This window comes from Erythrolamprus reginae, chromosome 5 (assembly GCF_031021105.1).
Source record: "Erythrolamprus reginae isolate rEryReg1 chromosome 5, rEryReg1.hap1, whole genome shotgun sequence".
NCBI lineage: Eukaryota > Metazoa > Chordata > Lepidosauria > Squamata > Dipsadidae > Erythrolamprus > Erythrolamprus reginae.
The window spans coordinates 43171143-43193182 of NC_091954.1; the positions used below are offsets into that span (position 1 = coordinate 43171143).

The following is a 22040-nucleotide window of genomic DNA, read 5'->3' on the forward strand; positions in this document are numbered from 1 at the left end:
CTCTCTCTTTCTCTTTCTTTCTTTCTCTTGCTCTCTCTCTTGCTTTCTTTCTCTCTTGTTCTCTTTCTCTCTTGCTTTCTTTCTTGCTTTCTTTCTCTCTCTCTTGTTTTCTTTCTCTCTTTCTTGCTCTTCCTTTCTCTTTCTTTCTCTTGTTTTCTTTCTCTCTCTGAGCTTCGCGGCACACTAGTGTGCCACGGCACACTGGTTGAAAAACACTGAGCTAAATAACTGTTTGAATGGAATGAAAAATTAAAGTACTCAGATACCATGTTTGAACTTTTAATTTTAATTCAGGCTGAAAATGTTTACAAGTTTACAGTTGTATGAAGGTCTATGTTGTACATACTTCTCTAGTATGATCTGATATGAAAAGGAAGTTAGAAACCTGCATTCTGGGTTTTTCTTCCTGTCGTAACCAGTTCCAGTGCAAATGTCAATAATTACGTTTGTATTTCAGTTGTCTTGATCAATGTATTCCATTTGCATCAATTTTCTACTTTCAGGATAGATGGCAACTCACCAGATTCATTTAGTTCCTGGAAACAGAAAGGGGAAAAACTGTCAGGGACTGATATGATTATAAAAGCTCTATCAAAAGGAAGTTGGATGCATAAAGTCCAGTGCCTATAAGTTTTTATTCATCCAATGTGTTCAAGAAATCTGTCATATAAACTTGCTATACTGCAACCATAAAATCTTATCTGGCACAGTTTCATGGAGTCTTTCTAGCCTCAGATATGAATTCTACCTTAGACCAAATAAGATTTCATCATTTAAACCAGGTGTCTCCAACCCCTGGCCCATGGGTTTCATATGGCTCTGGACAATTAGAATGCAGCCGCACAAGATCATAAACATTATTGTATTATTTATACATATTATCTCTATTATATGTTTATATGCAGAACAAGACAATTCTTCTTCACTCAATCCAGCCCATGCAAGTCAAAAGGCTGCACATTCATGATCTGAACCCATTACTGTAATTCATAACAACAACAGTTCTCTCGAACTTAAGTGTTAGAAATTATTACCACTACTTGCTATAAGCCCTCAAATAAACCTGGAATTTTCTTTATGTCTGGAATATATTCTACATTTGTTTTATTCATGTTTCCCTAGAAATGTGAGCAAAGAGAGCATCACACGAATGGGAAAGGGAAAATGTTGTAAGCATGTTTTTTTTTGTATTGTTAATCATATGTTATTATAACTTTGGTTGTCTGCAAGAATAATTCAGAGCAAAAGACACTGGCTTCAAAAAAAGACACTGACTTCAAAATAAAAATTACAGACTTAAAAAAAAAATAATTATAGGCCAAGGTCTACAATTAGTTTGCAACATCCTGAGAAATGTCTATGTTAATGAAACTAAAGAAATATGTTAAATGGAAGAAAAAAGAAATGTAATAATGGAGAACGGTTTTTGGAACTTTTCAAGCTCTAATTATAGTTTTAATAAACTCAATTATTGAAGATGATTTTTAAAATCAACCCAAAAAGAAATCAGAGGATTCTGCCTGCAGAAATAGAATTTTTATTGAACACTGCTAAATAGAACTATGTAGAAAAATGTTACTGTCAATGAAAAATACTTCCCAGTAGATTTTCAAAATGATTAAAATGTGAACTGTATCATTTGATTCATCTATTCCTAGGGCTTCAAAATATAATGTGTGTCTTGTAAGGAAATTTAATAGAACCTACATTGTAACAAAAGTGAAAATATCTTACATTCTTTAAAACCATACAGTGTGTGATCTTTGAATGTAGTATACTGCTGAACATTAGTTTTTTTAAAAAAGATAACTACATGAGCTAAATAATATAAACCTATTTTTTTTTAAAACTAATGAGACTTATTGATTCTTCCTTCCCAGGAGATACAATGACTTTGATATTGGCTATAAAACACTGAAGACAAGAATAGACCCTGGAGTATTTAGGTTTAGAAGTCAATGCTTGTTCATCGTGTGCACACACACAAATATAAGAAGATGGAGCAAGAAATACAGATCAATTTTTTTCCTTCAGGGCCATTTTTTTAAAAGTATAAAATAAAACTTTACCTTCTTGACACTTTTTTTGCAAAACATATTGTTTTCAGAAAAAATAATAATATTGGAGACTAAAGCTAAAAACCAAATAATATCTTTAAATGCACCCATGGGAGTAAGAAGAAGAGACAGCTCTTAGAACAAATAACTGGTTGATGTCAAGAAACAACTTTTCATTATTATTAGTATAACCATTCAATGAAGATTTAAGGTTTGTTTTTTTTTACAACAATGTATCAGGCTGATGATAGGTTATAAAACAAAACCTTTAAGACATTATATTTCAAGTGTCAAAAACACCAGAATAAACTTCGGCAAATTAATGATTGAGGGCTCCTTGCTCTAAGCTTGCTTGTTTTCTTGCAGATATTTCATTATCAAACAGTGTAACAAAACATCTGCAAGAAAGCAATCACACTCAGAGAACACAAAGCACCCCTCATTTCAATAATATAGGCCTTGGTAAAATGTAATACAGTAGTCCCTCGCTATACCGCGCTTCACCTGCCGCGGCTTCACTTCATCGCGGGTTTTGAAGTCAGCTTCATTTGAATGATTTTACCACACAAACAAGCGCTAGAATCCCCCAGCGGGACTCCCAAATGATGAGCGGGGCGGGGACTGAGCTCCGGCGGAGGCCCGTCCCCTCGTTCAATCCCCTCGCCAGTGCCGAAAGCAAAAAAAAGAAAGGAACGCGACGCGGCGGGGATTTCCAGACTGGGCTCGAGGGCGGAAGAGGAAGTGCTCGAGGGCGGAAGAGAGAGAGAGAAAAAAAGAAACAGCCGGGGCAGCTCACCAGGGACTTTACAGCCGGGGCAAGGCAAAAAACACAACATTTGGCCGAACTGCTGCAAAGAACAGAGTAAGTAGTAGTGGGGGGGAAAGGTTAGCCGGCCGTTGCTCGCCTCCAGGCATCCGGAGCTGGTGGGAAGGAGGATAAATTCCCCATCGCGGATTTCACTTATCGCGGCAAGGTCTGGAACGTAACTCCCTCACGATAGGTGAGGGATTACTGTACAGTGGAACCCCGACATAAGAGCTGCTCTACTTAAGAGCAACTCGAGATAAGAGCTGGGAGGGGAGAGATATTTTTGTTCTACTTACAAGCCCAAATTCGAGATACAAGCGCCAAGGAGCTGTCTCCTGAAGCCAAACGCTAACTTCCGCGTTCGGCTTCAGGAGACAGCTGCGAAGCGGCGCGCGTGTTTTAAAAGGTTGCAGCTGGCCTGGGGGGCTCGGGGGGGGGCTTGCAGCTTTCTTTCTTGCTCTTTTTCTTTCTCTCTTTTACCTTCCCTTCCTCTATTTCTTCTTTTCTTTCTCCTTCCCACCTTCTTCCCTCCCTCCCTCCCTTCACTCATTCCTCTCTTACTCTCCCCTTTCATAAGTTTCCTTGCTTCCTTCCTCTGTTCCTGTCCCATCCCTCTTTCCTTCCTTCCTTCCCACCCTCCGTCCATTCATTCACCCATTCCTCTCTTGATCGCTTAAAGCCGGTCCCTGGTGCAAAAAGGGTTGGGGACCTCTGTCCTACAGGATTGGGTGGCAGAGAAGTTGAACATATGTAAATTTAAAAGTTTAAGAAAGTTTACAAGTTAAGTGAAAGAAACTTCATTATTCATTTATATGTACATGTACATTTCTTCATTAAAAACATGTCTTTCTGCATAATTTAGACTAACTTTGTGAGTTTTTTGAGGGCTGGAATCAATTAAAATTATTTACATTAATTCCTATGGGGAAAAGTCGTTTGAGATAAGAGCTGCTCGACTTAAGAGCCCAGGTCCGGAACGAATTAAACTCGTATCTCGAGGTACCACTGTATTTCCATTGATTTCACTTTAATCCTGGACCCAAATTTTTAGGACAATTGGACATTAAAACAACAATTGAGGAAAAAGCAACAAAGAAATCAAAAATCTGAACATCAAGTAAGTATCAAAATGGGTAACGCAAAGATCTATTTTTTTTAAAGGAAATGGTTACAAACTTCTCAACAATTCTTTTCTCACCTTAACAATATCTAGGCCTCCGACGAGTTCACCTTTCACATATAACTGTGGGTAAGTTGGCCAGTTTGAATATTTCTTTAATCCTTGCCGCACCTAAAAAAATATAGACTTGATTAAAGTTTCACATTATAGATTTCTAAACTCAGTAATAAGAGTGTTGCATTTGAACAACATACCTCTTCATTCTCCAGTATGTCAAAAGTCTCATAATCAACACTAAATTAAAAAAAAGACATTGAGACTCATTATTTCACCTTGAAATAAATAGTAACTAGTTTTGAAAGGCAGCCTACTCTCAAAGAGTAACCTGCTTAGAAAAATTGTCAGCATTGGTGCTGACTTTCCCCCCTATTTTATTTCCCTATTTTATTTAAGGCTTCTCCCAATGTTAGCATGGGCAGAATTGCCAATAAAGCTGCAATCTTGAAACAGATGCAGGAGGGGAATGGAGAAGACATTTTTTGGGGGGCAGCTCTGCAGCCATCAGCAAACAGAATCATGCAGCCACATAAATGAAAGTGCCCCCCCCCCTCAAACCAAGTGAATGGTCCGGGGAGGGGAGTACGGAGGCAAAGCAAGGAGAAGTAGAAGCATAGAAGCACAACATGGAAATTTGCAAGTACTCTATCCTGGTCAGAAACAGAAGAAAAAATTCAAAATAATATGCTGGAATATTTAACAAAATACGTGTTTAATCTTTATACTGTTTTACTTTGCATCATGTATAATGCAAGAAAATAATATGCTGGCATATTTTAACAAAATTTAAGATAATACATTAGTTACCTACCCAGTATTATTTAGAATTTCTATAATCTGCTTGCTGAATCCACACTTTGCTGTCTAAAATAAGAATAAAAGAACAAATCATTGTTTTCTACTACATTAACATATATTATTAATTTTAAAGTTGTGGCAAACTGATGTTTAAAAATTAAGATAGTCTTTGGATGTTTATATTCTCCAACTTGAAATCTTCAAAAGACAGTGGATTACTACTCAAACATTATTTTAATTCCCAAAATATTGAGAAAGTAAGTTGGAACAATTCATAGATAAGGAAGAAAAAAATATAAGGCATTCTAAAAATGTGAGCAATTTTCCCATTTTCACCTCAGAACGATAAGATTTATACATTTATCAGACATGCAGTACAGTCTATTGTGAACTTTCTATATGTCTTTCTAATTAACTATACATGAAAGCATGGTTGCATGTAGTCCTTGTTTAGTAATCACAATTGGAATTGGCAAATAGATCATTAGAGCTAAGGTGGTGCAGTGGTTGGAGTGCAGCACTGCAGGCCACTTCTGCAGACTGCTAGCTGCAGTTCTGCAATTCAAATCTCACCTCAAGTTTGACTCACCCTTCAATCTTTCCAAGGCGGATAAAATGTGGACCCAGATTATTGGGGGCAATATGCTGAGTCCGTAAACCTCTTAAAAAGGGCTGTAAAAGCATTACAAAGTGGTAGAAGTCTAAGTGCTATTGCTACTACATGAAGTGGTTGGTAAGTGAAACTGGAACTTTAATTATTATGTCTTCAGCTTTCCTTTAAATACCCACATGCAAAGATTCTAAATACAAAGATTGATCGCAAAGTTCATCCCTGTCACAACTGTAAATAGTCACTAAACAGGAACAATAAAGTAGTGTTTGGCTCAAATGTTACTATCAAACTCTTCAAAAATTATATTTCTGGAATTCCTTTCTCATGACAAATGGCTGTTTGGATTTTTATTTAGTTAGTTTTTTGGCAAAAAGCACAGAGTTATACCTTTTTAGTTTTGGAATATGTAGATACTGTACTTTCATGCTCCAATCTTTCAACCACATTTTCCGGATGATATTTCCTCATAATCTGGGGTTGCAGTTCTTAGAATTCTTATACAAACCATGTGGATGGAAATTTTGACATTGTAGTTCTATTGTATATAGAAGTCATAGTGTTGGGAACAGCTATTGCATTATTGTAATAAGCTGCAGTGTTCATCAAACTAAAGCATTCTTACAAATCTTACCTGTTTATTCCCTTTCATGAATAGCATCACAGGGGCCTTGTTTATCAAATCTTTGAGCCTAAAAAAAAGAAAAGATTAATAACATCTTGGCATTAACTCATAAGAGAATATAGATCAAAAACAGAATTTCACTGAAACGTGTTGCTGTTCTTTCAACAATTTTATGTTTACTTATTTTTCTCTCATAACAAGGTATGGTTTTTAAAATTATTTTCTAACAATGCTTTTCATATAAACATTTAAAGGATGTCTAACATTGGCTGTTTAAAACTGCTGGTTTATATAAGAAATGCATTAAAAATAATATTTAGTATGTTTTTGCAAATAAGAATAATGTAACAGTAGTAGTGACTTTCAATTATTCTCATGAATTTATAGAAACATAGAAACACAGAAGATTGACTGCAGAAAAAGACCTCATGATCCATCTAGTCTGCCCTTATACTATTTCCTGTATTTTAACTTAGGATGGATATATGTTTATCCCAGGCATGTTTAAATTCAGTTACTGTGGCTTTACCAACCACGTCTGCTGGAAGTTTGTTCCAAGGATCTACTACTTTTTCAGTAAAATAATATTTTCTCATGTTGCTTTTGATCTTTCCCCCAACTAACTTCAGATTGTGTCCCCTTGTTCTTGTGTTCACTTTCCTATTAAAAACACTTTCCTCCTGAACCTTATTTAACCCTTTAACATATTTAAATGTTTCGATCGTGTCCCCCTTTTTCCTTCTGTCCTCCAAACTATACAGATTGAGTTCATTAAGTCTTTCCTGATATGTTTTATGCTTAAGACCTTCCACCATTCTTGTAGCCCATGTTTGGACCCGTTCAATTTTGTCAATATCTTTTTGAAGGTGAGGTCTCCAGAATTGAACACAGTATTCCAAATGTGGTCTCACCAGCGCTCTATATAGCGGGATCACAATCTCCCTCTTCCTGTTTGTTATACCTCTAGCTATGCAGCCAAGCATCCTACTTGCTTTTCCTACTGCCCGACCACACTGCTCACCCATTTTGAGACTGTCAAAAATCTCTACCCCTAAATCCTTCTCTTCTTAAGTTTTTGCTAACACAGAACTGCCAATACAATATTGATTGAGGATTCCTTTTCCCCAAGTGCATTATTTTACATTTGGAAACATTAAACTGCAGTTTCCATTGCTTTGACTATTTATCTAGTAAAGCTAAATCATTTACCATATTACAGACGCCTCCAGGAATATCAACCCTATTGCACACTTTAGAGACATTGGCAAATAGGCAAACCTTCCCCTATGTCACTCACAAACATATTAAAAAGAATAGGACCGAGAACAGATCCTTGTGGCTCACCACTTGTAACCACTTATAATAATTTTAACCAAAAGAAAATGTAACATCATTTCCAAAAATGGCAAAGTTTAATACAATAGAAGTGGCTAATCCCAAAATGTAACTACATCAATAGCAAAGATACAAATTTCTAAAAAATGGCTAGCAATGGATTCTCAAGCATTCACTTTTTTTTCCTTAAAAGACCAGACAGAATCACAGTATTTAATCTCTACTGAACATAATAGGAATTACTTCAAAATAATCCAAAGAACAGTGGTGATGATTTAGTAGCTTGAAACTACTTTTGTCCACTTTATTCAATTTCTAATATAATCGTGATTATTCAAATATATTTTATAAATAATGTGACATGATTTTCTTCTACACTCTGCCTTATTAGTATCCTGAAGTAAGGCTGATTTAATTAACAGACTCTGTGATGGCATTTTTACAATGAGAATTGCAATATACAAGAATAATGAAATAACAGTAAAATCTCAGCAAATCTGTGCCTATGAATACACGTAGCCCATTTGGAAATTGGGAATCTGGTCATTTCTGGCTTCCAGAGGACCTCCGGGGGTGTGCGAGGAATTCCTTTTCACTCTCCCCAGACTCCTAGAAAGGCTCTGGAGCTTGGGGAGAGCAAAAAAATGGGTCTTCCAGTCCAAACACAAGTTGGCAAATGGACCATTTTCTGCCTCCAGAGGCCCTCCGGGAGAGGTGGGGAAGGCCATTTTTGCTCTCCCCAGTCTCCTAGAAAGACTCTGAAGCCTGAGGAAAGCAAAAGGGTGTGCCATTGCATGCAGGAGAAGGGGTCATACGTGCATGTGGTGCATATAATTATGGACGTGGACATGTGCACGCTTCCCCCCTCACACTCCCCTTTTGACACACAAGCCAAAAAAGGTTCACCATCACTGGCATAGAGAATAGTATAGTATAGAGAATAACAACCTGGGGTTTTCCAATGAATACAGACAATATTTTTTCCATCCTTGGTGGCTAACCAATATCTGGCTTGGCAACCATCATTTTATAGAACAGCAACGGGTATTCTTACACTTATGTAGATATTTTTTTAAAATCAAGCTGAAAAACACTAAAAGGAAAAAGGAAGATGCGCCTATCACACACATTGTTATACGGGTTTTCTTTTGTAGCACCAAAAAAAACCTTAACACTACTACAAAATGAACAGTAATTAAATTCAATCATGGAATATACCCATTTTCTTCTGTATGATAAACAGAAAACAATGCACCATACCTGTCTTCTAATTTGTGTGCTTTAGGGCAGACTGTATCCAATTCACCTGAAGCCTCAAGCTCCTAAAATACAAAAATGTTGTATCCGTAAAATACTTTTTAAATTAGATTTTATGTCTTAAAAGAGAAACAGATGATTTTATTCTCTGACCTTAACAATGTCCAGTCCACCTATAAGTTCTCCATTTACATATAACTGCGGATAAGTAGGCCAATTTGAGTATGTTTTTAGACCTTGGCGCACTTCTTCATCAGAAAATATATCAAAGCTGCTAAACACAATGTTATGTTTGTTAAGAATTTCTATGATTTGTCTGCTGAAACCTGGAAGGTTGGGGTGGGGGGGAGAAAGAGACAAAAAGAAAAAAACCACAATTTTTAATGAATCTGTATCAATCTTTAACTAACAGAAGTCTCCTACAAAATTATAGTAAAATAAAGGGAAATGTCTAGATTTACAAGCAGAAGGACTAGGAGGTGACATGATGGCACTTTTCCAGTACTTGAGAAGCTGTCACAGAGAAGAGAGGATTAGCCTATTCTCCAAAGCAACTGAAGGGAGGGTAAGAAGTAATAGGTGGATGATCAGTAAAGAGAAATCCAAACAATTAATCAATGGAATAGCTTGCCTCCAGAAGTTGTGGGTGTTCTATCACTGGAGATTTTGAAGAAGAGATTAGACAATCATCTGTCCAGAATGGGATCTCCTGCTCGAGCAGGGAATTAGACTAGAACACCTCCAAGGTCCCTTACAGCCTTGTTATTCTATATTCTACGTGGGTCCTACACAAAATATATAATACTCATAATTTTATTTCACCATCATTATCAACCTCTGATAACATATTTTTCTTCCTCCCCAACTGTGGCCTTTGTTGAAAATATATTTACATTATGGAAATTTCATGGTTGACTCAACCAGAGAATTTTTGCTTAACGTCAGTTAGCAAACATTTTAATAATTCAATGTATACAACTGAGCAGCAGCCACGAAATGAAGAACATAGGAAAAGGGCCCAATGAAATAGTATTACTTATCTATCTCCTTAATCCCAATAGTACAACTGTGATATTTCATATTTATATTTCAGTATCAAACATATTTTACTGTTAACTCCATTTAAACAAGATTAATAAAACTACCTAGAAAACAAAATATATACTGTATATGTAGATGTGTATATAATCTCATCTAATATATTTAAATTTTCTTCTTATAAAACAGAAACCTTTCTTGTGTGTCTACCTGTATTGCTATATATTCACAGCTTTGCATGGTATCTGAAAAGTATTGCCCAATTTACAAGAAGTTCCAAGACACCAGATATATTATGACAGTTTTAAAATAAGTGCACATTCTAAGAAACCTATACAACATTTCTATCTGGCAAATTTTCCCATTACTTTTGTTTTGTACTGTAGCTTGAGGTCTTTATAATCTGCATTATGAGCCAAGAGCAAACAGTATTTATTTATATGATGTATAAGTTGCTTTTCTTCGTAGAACTGAAGCATTAAGTTCTTGTACTGCCTCGAGTGAAACAAGGATTCTGATCTCTCTTCTTTCCCCATTCATCTGGGAGTTCATTAGTAAACAGCTACAGGGTGATTGCTGATGGTTATTTTGCTACCAATATATTAATTCATTTCTACAGTAAGAGGCTTCTAAAGAAAAGAGCATGAACACTTTATTTTAGCTGTAGGCAACTATAAACAGACAAAAAGATTGATTGATGGGACTTCATTTTTAAGGGTTAAAGTAGCAGGCTGAAAATGTTATTATGCTTAGGGATAAAGTGCCAACATTATACTTTATTCCCATAACAAAATATTTGACTTTTTGGGGAAAAAGACAATACAATCTGAACAACGCAAAAGCTAATGAAAGCATGTCTGAAGTGTACATTTAAGAACATACACCAAGAATGCATAATGACAATGTACACTTAAAGAGATGGAAAGCTATGTATATCATTGTCTAATAATTATAATGATGTCAGCAAGCAAAAACACCTATAAGCAGGATACAGATGAAATATAACATTGTTGTAAATAGATTTTACATAGGCAATGATGAAATACGAGCCATAATAAGGATTGCTGGTATCAATAATTCAATTATACTCAGACACAATGGCAAAACATTGTCTTTTTTATGTCATTTAGTCTGGACACAATCTGTTAGGAATTTTAGAACCAGTAACTCTGTGTAGTTGATATCTTGTTCTGAAAAGTTATATGGTGCTTATAAGGCAATATAGAGAATTTTATAATATACATTCATAACTATTTTTGTAATCTTCCTTAGGAAATAAGAGCCAAAATAGAGAAAATATGTTGTTATCAATGTACGGTACAGCTAAAACTCATCTCTTCCTCAGATTCATTTATATTCCAGTTATATTGCTGATCTGGAATGAGTAGGCATGCATGACTTATCAGTCAGGAGTGGGTTCCTCCTGGTTTGGACCAGATCGCCCAAATCGATAGCAACCCACTGGTGACGTCATGATGGCGTCACAGGTTCAGTTCCATTGATGAGCAGTGGGAATTGACATCTTCTTCTTTTTCCGCGGGGGTGGGGGAGAGAATTTTTTTCTGAATTTTTTCCTGTTTGGAAGATTTCACTAATTAAGTGAAATAAAATGCAAGGTTCAAAAGACCAATAATTAATATGGTTATCATTTTAATTGGAATTACATTTTTCTATATCTTTTCTTCTTTTCTTTTTTGAATTTTTCTTTTCTTATGAAATGTGTAGTATTTACAGTAAAGATAGACAAAAAATGTTCTCAATTAATGTAAAAATGTATACAGCTCTGCATGTGCTTCTGATGAAAATTGGGATGTAAATCATCCCGGATGTGTGTGTTTTTCTTTTATGTTTGTGTGTTTTTATGTGTTTTGTTTTAAATCAATTTTTTTAAAAAAAAGAAAGGATGATTTTCCCTCTGCTGCTGCTTGAAAAAAGGCCATCCCGCCTGCCCCCGGGTTTAAAGTTACCTTTATTCCTTCACCCAAAGCACAACTGATCAGCTCCTCAGCTGTCTTTTGGGCCGATTATAGCTACTGAGCATGCGTGGAAGCAGAATTGCACAAGGGAATGTGTGTGTGTGTATGCAACCAGAGCGAGCACGTGTGAAATTTCACGATGCGAACCAATGGCGAAAGTAAGTGGAACCCACCTCTGCAATCAGTATTACACTAAACTCAATAACTGAACTCAATGAATGAGAATGAGAATTTCCACTGCTAAGCAAGGTCGTTAAGTGAATTGCATCTAATTTTATGACCCTTCTTGCCAACTGTTAAGTGAATCAGCTATGGTTGCTAAGTGAATCATACAATATTAAATGAATCCAGTGTCCCCTGTGGACTTTGCTTTTGAGAAGCCAGCTGGGAAGGTTGCGAACAGCAAACACGAGACCCCGGGACCCTGCAACTATTGTAAATACATGCTGATTGCCAAGCACCTGAATTTGGATTAAGTGATTGTGGGAATGCTGTGATGGTTGTAAGTGCAAGGAACAGTCGTAATTTTTGTTTTCAGTGCCACTGCAACTTCGAACAGTTGTTAAATAGATTGTTGTAAATCGAGGATTAGCTGCACTTCTGTGAAAGAAATGATTTATATTGTACAGTGCTTACAAGAAGCCAACACACAGCAAATTAATTAGAGACAAAAATATTTTGAGGTAAAAGATAATGAAAAAAAGTTTGAATAAAAATATGTAAAAGAGAATAATAATAATAATAATAATAATAATAATAATAATAATAATAATAAGAAGAAGAAGAAGAAGAAGAAGAAGAAGAAGTAGGTGCAAAATTTAGTTCATTCATCAATGTCCTTAAAGATGAATCCATTATATATATTTACAAGAGATCCATTTTTGTTACTAATATTGCTCAAAAATGATACAGGCGCTGTATAGAAGTTCATGAGCATGAGCAAACTTAGAATCTTTTATATATTCTTAGAATAAATGTAGCTGAATGATTCTCACACATTCAGGGGTTCCCACCCACCCAAGCTCCTTCCAAAGAGAAAACAGATATAGTGCTGACCTGAAGGATATAGGCATTACCTTGAAATGGATGAAGCTTTCTTCTCCTCAAAAACCCACTGCATAGTTCTTTGATCCATGTTATAAATGTGAAATAAATCACTCCCAACCCTTTGCCCATCTTCCACATTTAAAATATTATCATGCTTTCATGTTTTAAGGTTTCTTTTGTGTGGTTTGAAAGAGAATGGAATAATTATACTCTCCTGTCACCTGTCTGCCAATGTTGGACTACTTTCAGTCAACAAGAGTAGTATCTCTGTAAGCAAGAATTTCTACATACCTATTCTCCATATACTTCATATAGAACTTAACCTCTATTATCTCTTTCCCTGTTCCTCTTTCTATCCAAAATGATCTACAGATAATCCTCGACTTACAACAGTTTGCTTAGTGACCATTCAAAGTTGCAACAACACTTTAAAAAGCATCTTATGACTATTCTTACACTTATGACCATTGTCAGCATCCCCATTTGGATGCTCAACAACTGCCTCAGATTTATGACAGTTGCAATGCCCCAGGGTCATGTGATACTGTTTTGCAACCTTCTGAAAAGCAAAGTCAATGAGGAAGCCAGGTTCACTTAATAACCATGTTACTAATTTAACAAATAAAAGTTATATGGGGTAGAACTCACTTAACAAATTTATCACTTAGCAACATAAATATTGGGCTCATAACATTTGGGCTCATGACATAACGACCATAAATTGTGGTCGTAAGATGAGGACTACCTGTACAATATTCTTAACCTAACAATAACTTCTAAATCTCCTGAAGCCAGAAAACCAGACCTAGATATAACATAGCTGCAGTTAAAGCTTTGAAAGAAAGGGAACTTTGAAAGAAAGCTGCACTAAGGCAACTGTGTCCTCCATCATTTAGCGCCCAGGCTAAATGATTTAACTAGTAGATTTGCTAAAAAGAATGCTGATCCTAAGCATTCAGAGATCAGATTTTTTTTTTTAGGAAACCTATAACATAAAATTGTATATAATAAATTGTCCCACCACACGAACATTTAAAATAATTCTTACCACAGCGAGCTTCATTAGGCGTTCCCTTCATAAACAACATACAAGGTGCAGCATTAATCAGTTTCTTCATTCGTGAATTAAGGTCTTCTTTTTCATTATCAGTAGAAGCGGAAGAAATAGCCAAACTAGATGCATGTCGCTGAACTTTTTTGGTCAGTTCTGGTGCGTGAGCACCATCCAATCGATCGATTTTCTGGGAATTCTGTCAACAGACAATAGCTGCTTTGATCAATTTGCAAAAACCAGAACAACACAATTCCAAAAACTATCTCCATACGATAGATAACAAAATCATATCGCTATATTAAAGGTCACAGGAAAAATTCAAATACAGCAGCTGGTGTAAAATTCATTTAAGGAGAAGTAATGAAACAGAGCATAGTATGTTAGTAAATCAATCAGTGGGCATAAGAATCAAAATGATTAAAACACAGCTTCTAAAATATCTAATAACTAAGTCAACACAATGAGATTAGGTATCAAATTGATTTTAATATGGTTAACTGAAATGTTGTTTCTTGTAAGCTTCTGAGACAATATTTTTAAAAATAGGAATACCTTTTGAAGCAGTATTTTAAAAAACAGGAACTCTATATAGCTTAATTATGAAATTCCTTAAAAAATTTATACAAATTGAGTATTATGCCCACATTCATCCAGAAAAAAATGCATTCTCTTCCAAAGTATTAATTCAAGAAAGATAAAATAAGTTTACCTTAAAAAACAAGAACGTTGGAACAGAAGAAATTTCATGTTTTTCAGATACTTCCGGCACTGCTTCAGCTTCCAGCTTTTTTTTAAAAAAAGAAGGAAATATGATTTCGTTTCCAAAAGCTTATTTATAGTTTAGATTGCACTGGCTGATCTTGTCTACACTGTTCTTTTAGTCATGTTAAATGTTTAAAAAGGATTTCAGCACAAAAGTTTGTGACACATTTGCATTTAAATGAAACTCACAGGGCAGGCTTGTCATCCACTGAGCCTGCCATGTCAAAACAGGTTCAGAGGTTTTTATTTTGTTGCACATTTCAAAAGATGCCTAGAGGCTGTGAATAAAATTCGTGGTGCACTAGTGACCTAGTAAATTTTCAATCATATGCAGCTACTACTATATTGAAATCCATAAATCACTGACCCCAGTTATGTCATGATTACAGTGCTTATTTTCTGCCCATAGCAATTCTTGCTGTTTGCTCTATTGACTAATTTCAAGAGGCAGTACATCATGACTGACATTTCCAGCCTTCTGCAAATTATGAAGCAAAAAAAAGGAGTATTTCTTCAATAAACTATTGATGTCTGGTACATTTTAGTTTTTAACTCCTGAAAGACCGTTAGATATTAGCGCATTACTAAATTGACAGGAGAAATTGACAATCCAATATCAAAATGCAAAAATGCAATTTGGAATGAGGCTTCCATGTACAACTACATAAATCCCAGTCTAATCTTGCATACTTGGAAACTATTAATGAGAATGCCAAGCAATTTGAAGACAGAAAATAAGCAAGTTTAAAAGTAATTTATGCTTTAATTATAATATAGAATTATAATAAAGCATTAATTATAATGCTTTAATAATTGAACTGTGTCTATTATGTGTGATATAAACATACTTTAGTGACAGGCTAAGAGCTGATAACTTTTAGGATTAAAATATAAATAGCTCAAAATCTGATTTGACTATAAAAAGATTCTTATCTATTTAACTTCCAGATTTGTAATTGAACATATTTTGAAAGAATTCAAATATTTTTCTGGAAATGGCAAATAAACATTTATTTGCATAATATAAACATACTACTGTATAGGTCAAAACTACTCGGGGTTCAGGGGGGTGCTGGGAAGCCCCCCAGGCCGGCTGCGACCTTTTAAAAACAGCCGCGCGGCTTCCCAGCTGTCTCCGAACGCCGAACGCGGAAGTTAGGCTTTGGCGTTCAGCTTCAGGAGACAGCTGGGAAGCCGCGCGGCTGTTTTAAAAGGTCGCAGCCGGCCTGGGGGGCTTCCCAGCACCCCCCCCGAACCCGGGTTCGGGGTTCGGGGGGTGCTGGGAAGCCCCCCAGGCCGGCTGCGACCTTTTAAAACAGCCGCGCGGCTTCCCAGCTGTCTCCTGAAGCCGAACACCAAACTTCCGCGTTCGGCTTCGGGAGACAGCTGGGAAGCCGCGCGGCTGTTTTAAAAGGTGACAGCCGGCCTGGGGGGCTTCCCAGCACCCCCCGAACCCCTAACCCGGGTTCAGGGGGGTGCTGGGAAGCCCCCCAGGCCGGCTGTCACCTTTTAAAACAGCCGCGCGGCTTCCCAGCAGTCGCCGAAAGCCGTTTTTTTGCGGGGGGTTTTTTGGTTGCATGGATCAATTGACTTTACATTGTTTCCTATGGGAAACAATGTTTCGTCTTACGAACCTTTCGTCTTACGAACCTCCTCCTTGCACCAATTAAGTTCGTATCATGAGGTATTACTATACAGATATATGACTACATGTATAGTAGATTTATTTTTCCTTGATTATTTGAAACATCTTACTAGAAATTGTAAATATTCCCATACCCAGGATGACAGTACATGATACTCTGTATTAATATAAATAATTTAAATAGGCAGGCATTTTGGTCACTTAAACTACACTGAAAAATGAGAGAAATCTGCTTAATCAGCAGAATATGACAAATCAAATAATTAATATACTCTTACTAGAATAAAGTCTTTTATAGGTTTCGGTTTATCCAAATTTGGATGTAGCAAATAAAAACTGCTAATTTCAGACAACAAATTTTATCCTAAGCAAACCAGTTCATATTATGTACACTTAAACATATTCTACACATCTTACATAATGTAATACTCCATATGCCTTTTATCGGACATTCATCTCCAAGGTGACCATTCTCCCATTGGTTTGTTAAATCAAGGTCTTACTCTACGCTATCAATCTCAAAAGGCTCTACATGGGATTTATTAACAATAAAGCATGGCATTAGCCACTTTTACTGTCACTGTTGACACAATCTACAATCCTGATTACCAAATAGTACTGTACTGTACACAAGTTTGTACTGCATCATTTTCTGGATGGCCAAGCATTATCCCCACTTTTATATCCATATTTTAACAGTTTATCCCGGTTTAAAAGTAAGAGCATAGAAAATATTCACTTTTACTAAAGAAAGCATTTGCTATGCCCCCAATGAAAATGTAAGATAATTGTGAGGTTGAACAAAACTCACTTGCCCCAGTTCACATTTTTAAGTTAATTTGGAATAGCTGCACATTTTTTGTTCAAAGTCAGCAATCATACATATATTGACTTACTTTCAGAAACATAACCTGTGTATGCTCTTTTGCTAGTTCAGCCATGACATTATTCATCTGAACGCACTGAGGAGCCCATGGGGCCCAAAAATGAACCACCACTAAAGACCTGCAATAATAAAAAAAAGAAACACATAACAGTCAGCTTTTTTTGCAGACTAGAGCAATGTAAAAAAGCAGCTAAAGGCACAGTGTAAGAATTTGGCACTGGAAAAAACCACCTTTTTGCCTAGAGAACCACTTGTCAGTCAAAATAGACAGTAGCAATGGACCAGGATTTTGATACAATATATTACCAGTCCCTATATTCCCAGCAGCATACTTACTGATTCTACTCAAGGCTGATCCAAATTCAACTCACATTCATTGCCATTCCCTTCACATCCTGTTTACTGCTGCCAAAGAATAGACCCTGACAGCTGCTCCTCAGTGGGAAACTAAACATCAAAGACTTCCAATCCAACCATTCTCTGCATAACCACAAGGGTTACAAAAGTCAAAAGTATCTTCTCAAGTAATTGTTGGTATACAACTCCTACTTGCTGAGTTGTAGTTAAAAGCATTCTGCATAGAAAGCTGTGAAAAAGAAACTTTTTTTTCACTCTCTGAATTTCCAAGGACAAAATGAAGACAGTTCTTCTAAAAGCAGAGTGGTGACCTTGGTAGAATGAAGAGCCAGCAAGATGATCACTCTTCATAATTCCACTCCAGATAAGGAGAGGACCTGAGATCACCCACAAGTGTTCCAGTCAGTTGCACTTTGCAAGGGAACTACAAGACAGTAGCCTCTAGCGGGTTTAGAGTTCTGGAAAGCAAGGAAATAGCCATCTTGCTCAAACCACAGTCAGTGCCTTCAAACATTGGGTTCACATGCTTCTTTTTCAAATCACTTTCATTGCTTTAACTGCTTATTCACTAACAGGAACTTTTGGATTGAGCTTGAAATACCCGGTGAGTTTCCTTCAATCTTAGCAAAAGAAATTTTAAATGCAAGTTTAAAGGTTTTTTTTTAAATGTTTGGAATAAACAGCAAAATAATGACTAGGACTTTGTTGCTGGGAAGATATAAACAGACTTAAGGGTTCAGATGGATTTGAAATAACATTTTGGAATTAATTATAAGAGTCCTTCCTGTGGAAAAAGAAAAAGAAAAGAATTGGATGGCACATTGAATGAACTGAAAGGAACTAGAACTAAATGTTATAATTAAAGGGAAAACAGTTAAATTTGACTTACTAATATAAAAATGGAGCAAAATATTTTAACATTGGACAAACTGAAGGGTATTTCTAAACAATGGACTCAGAAGTTAATTTTAAGAGTGGCTGCTACTATTGATAAGCTATATTTATAAGACGTTATAGAAGAGGAACAAGTTTTACTATAGAACAGAGTTCGCCAACATTTCTAGCTTTTCAGACCAGCGGTGGTGGGGGGAGAGAGGATAGTTCCAGGCAAGCAGCCTGCAATTGTTCACCACTCATGCAAATGAGGATGTATGTGCACACGCGCGCACTTGCTGGCATTTCCATGGCCTGGTTGCAATCCCGTTATGGACCACTAGTGGGGTGTAGCACTCAGGATGGGGACACCTGCTGTAGAAGACTGAGACTGATCTGAAAATGGATTAAAAAATGACAGGCTGCATGATATGGAACAAGATGGTACAATGGACATACATAACAAATTGATTTATGCCTGACTATGTAAAAGAGATATAAAATAATAACCAAGAGAGCAGTCTGAATAATTTTCCTATATTGCACAAAAGAGACTTCTTAAAGCCTTGAAGAATTTTGTGAGAAGGGACAAAGAAAAAAATGCAAAAAGAATCAACTTCTAAAACATTATTTTAAGAGGCAAAAAAAAATTTCAACATTGTTAAAAGTAAAAAGGAGAAATATAATTTTTTATCAAGGTTAAAATATATGTTGTCTCTGTTAAAATTTAATTGATTTTTGCTGACATCAGAACGGTGATTTCAAAGTTTTGTGATTTGAGATGGGATATTGGAGAAATATCATTTTTTAAGAGAACAGGATACTAAAATTATTTATTCTTATTGTGTAAGAATAATGGTAAAGTCATTTTCTTCATATATTTTTCTTATTCTTTACCATATATTTTTTAACTTTCTATTTTATTTCTTTTACACTATTTGGGATACACACACATTCCAGTTTTGGAAAGATACTTCAGTGGAGGATATAGAAGAAAGAATTCCCACACATATTTTTATTTCATTTCAATGCACTATTTTATTTACAATACTTATACTTTCACCTAGAATAATCTAAATCTAAAATGGATTTGTACCTATTTCTTAAAACTGTACTGTACCAGTATATAAGAAAAACAATTAATGCAACTTGGGCTAAAGCTTTGTCCTGCTGAGTCACTAGCAAAACTCCTTTCCCACCTAAATACAGCTTTGTGCTGTCATTCTAATTTTCTAAAATGTGAAGGAGATAATGCCCTTCCCTCACCTCTATGCTCATACATATTCATAGGTTGCAAGATTCCTTGGGGCCAAATTACATTCAGCAAGATCAGGGTTTTATTTTAATACTACCTTGCTCAGCACAAAAACTAGTTCTATAGAAATAATACATAAGAGTTCATGCATTCCCTCTCTAGTTCAATTCAGTCATGAAAACAATAAGAACCAAAATGAAACTGGAGTTAACAAACCAAATTTCTGCTGAAATTATTTGATTTTCAGCAGGGGGAGGGAAATAGTACACACATAAATATAAAAAATATAAAAATATAAAAAAATAAAAAAATAAGGCACTACAGTAGTCGTTGACTTAAGATTTGTTTAGTGACTGTTCAAAGTTACAATGGCACTAAAAATGGTGACTTACAACTGGTGCACAGATTTACAACCATCACAACACCCCCCCAATCACATCATCAAAATCAATTGGCATATAATTATTATGTCTACAGTGTCTCAGATTATGTAATTGCCATTCACAATCTTCCCAGTCAGCTTCTGACAAGCAAAATCAATGGCTGAAGCTATATTTGCTTAATGTCCATATAATTCATGCAATTTCACTGATTTGCTTAAAAACCATGGCAAATTTTTTTTAAATAAAAACAGGCAGAGCTCATTGCTTTGTTTAAGAACATAAATTCTGGCCCCAATTGTATCATAAGTTAAGGACTGTCTATATGCACCCCAACATAGGTTTCACCTATTTATTTATGATGAATAACAAAAAAGAATTTAGGGATGAGATGCTATATTTAATTACTGAATAATTTTCTCCTTTGGAGATTGCAGAATGCACACTTTCTTAGTGTACCTGCATCTTTTGCTTTAATTTTAATCTATCTAGAAAACATTATACTAAAAAACCAGAGTTTTATCAGAAGGGCTCTACAATTAAAGAGCAGAGAGGAAGCAACCTGTCAACACACTGTATTTTAAATAAGTGTAGTCCAGACATTACTGAAATCTGTGGGACTTGACATATTAATATTATTTGTCAAAAATCTCTTTTCTATTCAGCCTCAGTATTGCCAGATAGAATGACCTACTGGTGCTTTGTTCACTAGCCCACCCAAGATTGCTTACTTACAAAGCCTTTTACTTCTGTCTCATCATTCTCAGTTGCTGTTCTGTTGAACATCATCTTCTCTCCCTCCAAAGAGCCCATTCATTTTAACATACATAGAGTGGGGGGATGAATATGATACTTAAAGAGTACCTGGTTTTATGGCTGATTGATGTGATAGGCAGATAAATGATCACCATATAGTGACAGAAACATTTTCCTTTATGTTGTAATTGTTTACATAAAATATGTTGAATAGGATTAAAATGAGACTTGCAGACTGAGGAGACAAACTGCAATTAGGTTTGACAAAAAAAGAACTATTTGCAGGGAGATGAAAAAAAGCATAGGAAATATTCTGGTAAGTGGTCATATGAATAAGACTGAGTAAGGGTGTGTATATCTGTTGGCATGCATGCATCAAGATAGATGCACTAGTACCGTTTATATCAGAAAACAAAGGGTAACTTCTGTAAATAAATTAAACTTACTGTCTTGCTCTTAGGAAAGCTTTCCCAATCCATGCTAGCCTTCCCCAACCAGACAACCTGAAAATAACCCTTGATCAGGGGTCCCCAAACTCTTTAGCAACATCAGCTCCTGCGTGGACTTTCGCATGGACTGTTGATCAACAAACTATATCATGAAAATAATTTTAAAATTGCTAGTTTAACTAATAGTGCTATAATAGACAGAGGTCTATGGAGATTCTCAGACATGCAGGTCATAGTTGTCATAAATGTGCTTTTTTCAAGAGGCAAGTGAACTTTTCCTGTTTTTCTCTGGAGAGGTTTGGCTTCTCATCCAAGAAGCTTCTTCAAGCGCTGATGAAGCTTCTTAGATGAGAAGCGAAATGTCTTCAAAGAAAAGCAATCTCTATAGACTGTGATGATGATGATGATGATGACGACATAATGCCCACTTTGGGGACCCCATCTGTCTATTCCTTAGCCAGCAAAAACTTTAATCAAAGGGTGGCCGGGGATAAGGAAAGATGAACCCTCCCACGGCAGAGCTGTCCACAAGGAAAGTTGAAATTCGAGACATGCCTACTCGGGAATTTCGCATTTAAATCTCCAGCACCAGCAGAACCAGCCAGGCGGCAACCAATACTTGGCAGCGGCTTCCTTTCCCTTCCCGCCCCCAGAAAACTCCAACGGAGTCTCATAACGGTGAAACGGGCACCCACCTGTCCGGACGCTGCAGGAAATCCTGGAACTGGGCCGAGGAGGTCGCTTCTAACAACGTCCCCGCTGTTCCTTCCGCCGCCATCGTTAGCGCCGATCTCCAAAAAGAGGGGGGGGGGATAGATCTCAACCTATCCCCCTTCGTGACGTTCTTTTATCACGCATGCGCCATCCTTCCGAAGTCGGCTCCTGCCTCCCGAAT

General features: G+C 36.3%; 1 protein-coding gene across 1 annotated transcript; it reads right to left on the reverse strand.

Annotated features, from left to right (window-relative positions):
- Positions 1 to 265: 265 nt before the first annotated feature.
- Positions 266 to 22040, reverse strand: GLRX3 (glutaredoxin 3). Its single transcript, XM_070752462.1, has 11 exons — positions 21841 to 22040; positions 17086 to 17194; positions 14492 to 14566; positions 13777 to 13978; positions 8821 to 8993; positions 8671 to 8732; positions 6085 to 6142; positions 4854 to 4906; positions 4240 to 4279; positions 4064 to 4156; positions 266 to 536 (listed from the first exon to the last, which is right to left on the reverse strand). The coding sequence occupies exons 1-11, from the start codon at positions 21921 to 21923 to the stop codon at positions 486 to 488; spliced, it is 999 nt and encodes a 332-aa protein (XP_070608563.1). The 5' UTR covers positions 21924 to 22040; the 3' UTR covers positions 266 to 485.

Excerpts from the sequence above, each read along its gene's own strand:
- GLRX3 (XM_070752462.1), bottom strand. The coding sequence starts at position 21,923 with ATGGCGGCGGAAGGAACAGCGGGGACGTTGTTAGAAGCGACCTCCTCG. Across the intron at positions 8,733-8,820 it reads GTGGACTGGACATTGTTAAG|GAGCTTGAGGCTTCAGGTGA; the intron begins GTCAGAGAATAA and ends TTTGTATTTTAG. Across the intron at positions 537-4,063 it reads GAGGCCTAGATATTGTTAAG|GAACTAAATGAATCTGGTGA; the intron begins GTGAGAAAAGAA and ends TTCTGTTTCCAG.